Source organism: Apaloderma vittatum, unplaced genomic scaffold (genome assembly GCF_000703405.1).
Source record: "Apaloderma vittatum isolate BGI_N311 unplaced genomic scaffold, ASM70340v1 scaffold21177, whole genome shotgun sequence".
Taxonomy (NCBI): Eukaryota; Metazoa; Chordata; class Aves; order Trogoniformes; family Trogonidae; genus Apaloderma; species Apaloderma vittatum.
Window position 1 is genome coordinate 321 of NW_009726989.1, and position 6,707 is coordinate 7,027.

General features: G+C 39.9%; 1 protein-coding gene across 1 annotated transcript in view; it reads left to right on the forward strand.

The window, feature by feature from the left end:
* The window catches only part of PIGM (phosphatidylinositol glycan anchor biosynthesis, class M), a gene marked incomplete at its 5' end in the record, with an annotated part of 887 nt that extends 315 nt beyond the window's left edge, over window positions 1-572 (forward strand). Inside the window, one exon of the mRNA XM_009873510.1 lies at window positions 9-572. Within this exon, the coding sequence (XP_009871812.1) occupies window positions 9-572 (564 nt within the window). The remainder of the gene's footprint in view (window positions 1-8) is intronic.
* Between the last annotated feature and the right edge of the window lie 6,135 nt (window positions 573-6,707).

Consider the following 6,707-nt stretch of genomic DNA (forward strand, 5'->3'; position numbering starts at 1 on the left):
GATCCATGCTTGCTGCCTTATCTGTTGCTTTCTATCACCTCTATGGCTGGGAGTTTTTGGAGCATGCCTACCTCTACCACCTGACCAGGAGAGATATCCGTCATAACTTCTCTCCCTATTTCTATATGTTATACTTAACTGCAGAAAGCAAATGGAGTTTTGCCCTTGGGCTCGCAGCTTTCCTGCCCCAGCTGCTTTTGCTCCTGGTTGTGTCCGTAGCATTTTACAGAGACCTTGCCTTCTGTTGTTTCCTACACACTGCTATTTTCGTGAGTTTTAACAAAGTTTGCACATCCCAGTACTTTGTCTGGTATCTCTGCCTTTTGCCCCTCATAATGCCTAGCGTGAAGATGTCCTGGCGTCGTGGTGTGCTGCTTCTTTTCCTGTGGTTTGTTGGACAAGGCCTGTGGCTCGCTCCTGCATACTTTCTGGAGTTCAAAGGATATAACACTTTTTTAGTCATATGGTTGGCAGGCTTGCTTTTCCTTTTTATTAATAGCCTCATAATCGCTCAGATTATCTCACATTATCAAAAAGAAGCACAAGTTGCAAAAAAACTCAAACAACTTTAACGAACAGGCCAAAGTCCAGAAAGAGCCTTACTGTCCTTGATAAGGCTTTTCATACCACCAGCATTGTGTTTAATACAAGTCCATGTATGTTGAATTAAAGTGTATATGTAAATTACAGTCACCTAGAATCAGAAAGACTTTTAAGATCATCGAGCCCAACCACCAACCTAACACTGACAAGTCCTCGAAATGTTACTTTTTCAGCGCTGGGAGGACACTGATTGGCCTTTACTGCCCTGAGCAGCCCCAGTATTCCCCTGAGCAGTTTGTGCAGGTCTGTCTCCCGTGTAGACCTCGAAACTGTATCGTAACCTTCTCTGCAGCCCTATCTCCTGCTGCCCCCTGGAAGGACCCTGGATGAAGTCATCACTTGCCATGTCGTGCAGTGTCAATGAGTGGACTCTGTTACCAGCACCCGCCATCTCCAAAGAAGATGTGACTGCAAGGCCTATGCTGGGGTCACCCTCAGCTCCTGCTCATACTCTCTTATGAAGCAGCCCCAGTCTTCTGACTCCCCGGCACCCTTTTTCTCATTGTTACTTTGCTTGCTGAGGACTGTAGCCTCTGTCTAGTAAAACACAGGAGATGATAAATGGATGTTGGAGCTTAACAGTCTTTACATTCCAGTAAGTGGGTGGGGTGTTTAACAGGGATTCAGCTAATGAATGAATATATGGCTTAATATGTACACTGGAATTTTTTAGTAATTTTTTTCACAGTAAATTTTAGCTATACAGTGTTTGTTGCTTGCACCTGGTCTTTCTTCATTGAAGTAGGAAAAGAAGTGCTTATTTCATACAAGTCATGAACTCCTTGAAACTTCTAGTTAATTTTAGAATTCAGATATGCCCGCTCGTTCAGGTATTTATTTTTGCCTTTTCAATGCTGTTTGAATTTTTTAACACATTTATTCCCCTTGCTAGCGAGGAATATTTTTCCAAATACCTGTCTTGGATCACAGCAATGTATGAAGCAAAGATATTTGTGTTCCTTGCTGCCACAATTTAGAAAATAGGCCACTGTTTTAAACTGCAGTTAATTAACAGTTATGGATCTTTACAGTAGCAAATTCAGAGTGAAAGTGCAGCTAGAATGGCACCTGTGTCCCAAAAGCACTAGAATTTATATCAAAAAGTGATTAGAAATGTAGTTTCTTTGTATCTCAATATCTCTACTGTTAAAACTAAGGGGAAAAGAAAGCCAAAGGAGTTGAAGTGGAGCAGCTGCCAAAAGAAAAAGAGAGTTTTAAAATAAGAAGCTGTACAACATGTCAAAATGAAGTTATTTATTCCCAGATGAGATGCGAGAAGGTGTGGAATTGAGTGTCAGTTGGTAGTAAGGAGTTTGGAGTGGTTTTGGAGTCACTACTCTCAAGAACATCCTACGAGAGGTCTGGTGTACACAGCCCTTGACAGAGGTGGAAATTGGCAATGCATTTTTTAATAAAATCTGGAGCTTAAATAGGCATATGGCAAATTTAAGAATTATCATATTTGCCTCACCTTTCAGTTACATCCTATGGGAAAGTGAAACCCTTGGGGTGCAGTGTGGAGCAGAGCTTCAAAGCAAAGTACCTTCAACCACTGGGTGGGATTCCCAAGGTTGTCAGCGGGAAAAGATGTGGCCAGGTGGGTTTGCCTTCCAGCTTCGTGCTTGCTGTGCCTCCTCTGCGAATCCTGTGGTCTCCTGAGGCAGCCCCCTTCCCCAGGACTGCAGCGGCTCCCTGTTGCCTTATGTATGGAGTTTTCTTTCCTGATTGCAGTTCTGCCTTTACTTTACTGTAAGTAAAGCTGAATTGCAGTGGTTAGATCTGTGAATTTTTCCCATTGCTTCTCGGTCTCATTGAGTGGTCACGTGAAAGAAAAGAAACCCCCGAGCCCCAGCGGCCCAGAGCTACAGGGCGTGATATGAAGAGGTCTGGTGATGTCCTTGTACCAGTGTGGCCCAATTCAGCCATTCTGATGTGGTATTAGGAGGAACGATGATTTCCCTGCTCAGAGTGGCGCGAGGTGGTTCTGCTTCTCCATCAGTCTGCATTCACGCTCGCATTCACATGGTGAAGATCCCACCAGCCTCTTTGTAAATCCAGAAACTGGATTAGGCAATGGATAGACAAACTCTCAGTTTTTAGAGCTATTTGTACAGATGTGACACTGATTTCCTTCTGGCTTTGCCTGGGATGAAGGAAGAAAGACACCCCAAATGTGTTTGGGATTTAGAAATAATTTAGTGACTCATAAAAAGCTGGATGGAAGAAATGAACTGGAAGAGACAAACAGGAGAGATATTTGAGAGTTTAAATCTTGTGAATTGCTTTAGATAGTTAAATGGAATTGAACGACTTTATTCACTGTTAAAAAACATTAAATCAAAATAATTGTAGCCAAGTGCAGAACAACTTATAAGTCATGAACAAGTCATGGTGATTAATTATAATGTCCTTAAAATTTACCAAATTGATTTCCTGTGGAACATATATTGCTTTTGATGGTGCTCAGATTCTTTTGCTTAATCATTTTATGTCCATTTATCTTCTGTTAATTGGGAACTTAAGTGTCTGAAGGCTAGCTTTCATTCCCTACCACAGGCTGCAAAATTGTGATGCTGTCTATTTTTAAAACAAAACGTTGAGGTGCCGAATGAAATGCGTCTCATTTGCACCATTTTTTTACATTGCACTGAAGCTGCCCCTAAAGTTAAAAGTGCAAGATGTGAAAGGCAGAGTAAAAAGAAATACCAAGACAAGTAACAGCTCATGGCTGGATTCACAGGTAACATTAGTCAAAGTTTCAGCATTTAACAATATTTTATTCTAAAATTTAGAAGTGGAATTGCTCAGATAACAAGGTAAACAAACATATAATAATAAATGTTTCATTAAGTTTTACTGTAAGTATGCTAAATTACCATATCTGACACAATAACCATGTGCTTGGTCCTTACTAACTGCCCTGCCTGTGTTACTAGCACTGTCTTGACTCCCGTAAGAGTAGAGCCAGCATCTTGTGCTCTAAACTGAGCTCATCAGTTTGTCAAAGCAACCTTGAAGCTTTTATGTTTAACAGCAAGGGGAAACTACAACATTTTCCCTAAGTTTTTTATAAAGAAAACAATTTTTAAAAGACAGTAAATTATGAGCAAATTGTTTGCCTTTTTTTTTTTTTTAGCTGAGAAGACTGAGGCATCTATTTTAAAAGGCCTGCAGAAATACATAGTGAACACTTGGAACTCAAAAAGTATATTCTTCATCTATTATCCAAAGACAGCAGCAGAATGTGTATCCTAATGATAGCAGCATTATGGAATAGGATTATCCTGAATTTAGGACAAACTATTTAGTCCAGCTGAAACTCAACGACTCATGCATCTTTTTTGCTTAAGAGCATACTTACATGCACCATATACACAAACCTAAACACACAGAAGCAAAAAGGCCTAGTCAAGACATCTTTGAATAACAGGAATTTTCAGAGCTGCCCTCTGTAAAACATGTTTCTTAAATGTTTCTTGTACTCAGCACTCAAACTCTCTAGTGACTCTGAAACTTAAATAGTGATGCATATGGAAGTAAAAGCATATGCAGCAGGGATCTTGAGTTGTAATACACACCCTGAAAAATACTGCCGGATTCCTGTCCCACTGGAGAAAATAAAGTCCGGGGGGAATTCCTAGCGTTCCCATGCAGAATTGGCCATGGTGGCGCTGGAAGGAATTCGCCTCAACCCTCTCCCCTTCCCCGCTTTCACCATTGCTTTTATTATTTTTTTCTTTTTTTTCCCAGTTTTTCATCATCTAGCTTCATAGACCTTCAGACTTTTTTAAACTTTAGATTTGTGTAGAACTAAAGGAATTACTCATTTTGGAAAATCCCAAAAGCTTCTGAATTTTGGAAAGAATTTTAACACTAATACAGTTGTAATACACTGTGTTGTAATACACAAGTTCATCTAATTCTGACTATATTTGAAAGCGCACATTCTACCAATATGCTGATTTTCTTCATTACAACCATCTACGCTGGTCACATTTTTTTGTTTAGGAGCCTTGCTTCAAATTTTGTGCTTGATGAATGAGGTCAGAGACCTATATTTTGTATTGGTACAAGTATCAGAAAGTTGAAAATTTCTCTTCATGAAGCAGTGCCATTGTTATTTAAAAAGAATTACATTACTTTTCTGTAAGGACTTTAATAAATACATGCAATAAATCCATGAAAACTATGCCTTTTAAAATAACTTTTAAGTCTCTTTCTCGTTGGACACTGTCCAGTATCCACAAAGAAATTTTTAACTGTGTAAGTCAGTAGTTTCAGCAGAATTTCTCATGACTTTCCTTTCAGGCATGTGCTGAGGCAGGCATGGGCTTCTGCAAAAACAAGAGGTTACTTGTTGGAAGAAGTCACCTCAATGCGTAGATAAAGCTTTAGCTTCAGCCTCGTCTTATTCTTAGAGATTAACTTGGAGCCTTTAACGTTCTCTTCAGCTAAAATGTTTCATAGCTTCCACGGAAAGAAATGACAGATAAGAGATCCTCACTATTTCTGTGGAAATTGGTGGGGAAGCAAGTTAGAACATCTATGGAAGAAACATTTAAAGGAAATGTCTGTATCTGATTATATATGAAGACAAAACTTCAGCCTAGGAAATCGGCTGAAATGCAGGCAAACTGAGCAATAAGCCAATACTGTGAAACCTACATTATTTATATAAAGGATATTCTGTCAATCAAGTGTTCTTTCCCTTTTTACAGGGAATCCCATTTTCTAATGGGATCCTGATAGCAATTGTCAGGCTGGATGGAATATAACTGCTTCCTTCACGTTACCATAACAGAGGTCTATAGGATCACAGAATCACAGAATTTCCCAGTTTGGAAAAGACCTTTAAGATCATTGAGTCCAACCATTTAACTAACACTGAGGAGTCTTTGACTAAGCCATATCCCTAAGCACCTTGTCTACACATCTCTTAAATACCTCCAGGGATGGGGACTCCACCACTGCCCTGGGCAACCCATTCCAATGCCTGATAACCCCTTCAGTAAAGAAATTCTTCCTAATATCCAATCTATACCTCTCTTGGTGCAACTTGAGGCCATTTCCTTTTGTCCTATCGCTCGTTACTTGGTGGAACAGATCAGTACCCCGCTGCTCTACAGCCTCCTGAAAGGTAGTTGTGGAGAGCAATAAGGTCTCTCATGAGCTTCATTTTCTCCAGATTAAACAGTTCCCAAAGCTTGTCCTCTTCACCAGCTTCATTGCCCTTCTTTGGACACAATCCAGCACCTCAGTGTCTTTCTTGTAGCGAGGGCCCAAGACTGAACACAGTATTCAAGATGCGGCCTCACCAGTGCTGAATACGGGGGTAAAATCACTTTGCTGGTCCTACTGGCCACGCTATTCCTGATACAGGCCAGGATACTGTTGGCCTTTTGGCCACCTGGGCACACTGCTGGCTCATCCTACAGTAGCATGTGTGGAATTGTACAGGTACAACTTCTATAAGCTGTCAATCAGCAATATTGTTGGTGTTGCAAGAGAGTATTAGTGAGCAGTCACTCTGAAACTGTTTTTTGAAGTTTAACTCGAGTAAAATTCGATTTCTGCTTCACAAGTCAGCAGCTGTGTTAATAGAGATGGTACTATTTTGACAGTAATTTTCCAAGGAGAGCTGCGCTGTGTGGCCCATATGCTTCCATTCTGTGCAAAAGAACATCAATTCAAATCCCCTGGTGATCTGACAGTCAACATTTTTTTAATCTATCCCATGTCCCTCCCACTGATCCAATAGATTGAATTAAGCAGGAAGCAGGCTTACAAAATGAAGTGGAAAACAAAGTATGATTATCCTTCCTTTATTTCCTACATTGTATATTGTGGATATGTTGAATAATTAAGAAGTTTCCCATTTGAAACATAGTCCCATTTGAGCTAGATGTTAGAGTACTTTGTTAATATAAGATATTTTACCCAAATGCACCTGAAAGAAAACTGACTGAATCAGCTACATGGACTTCAGTCAAATGCTAAAGCTACTGATAGTTTATATCAGCTTAAATGTTAGTACTGTTTTGCCATATCTTTCCGTTATAACAACAATATAACAAGTGAAAAGTTAACAAAAAGTAGCAATGCTT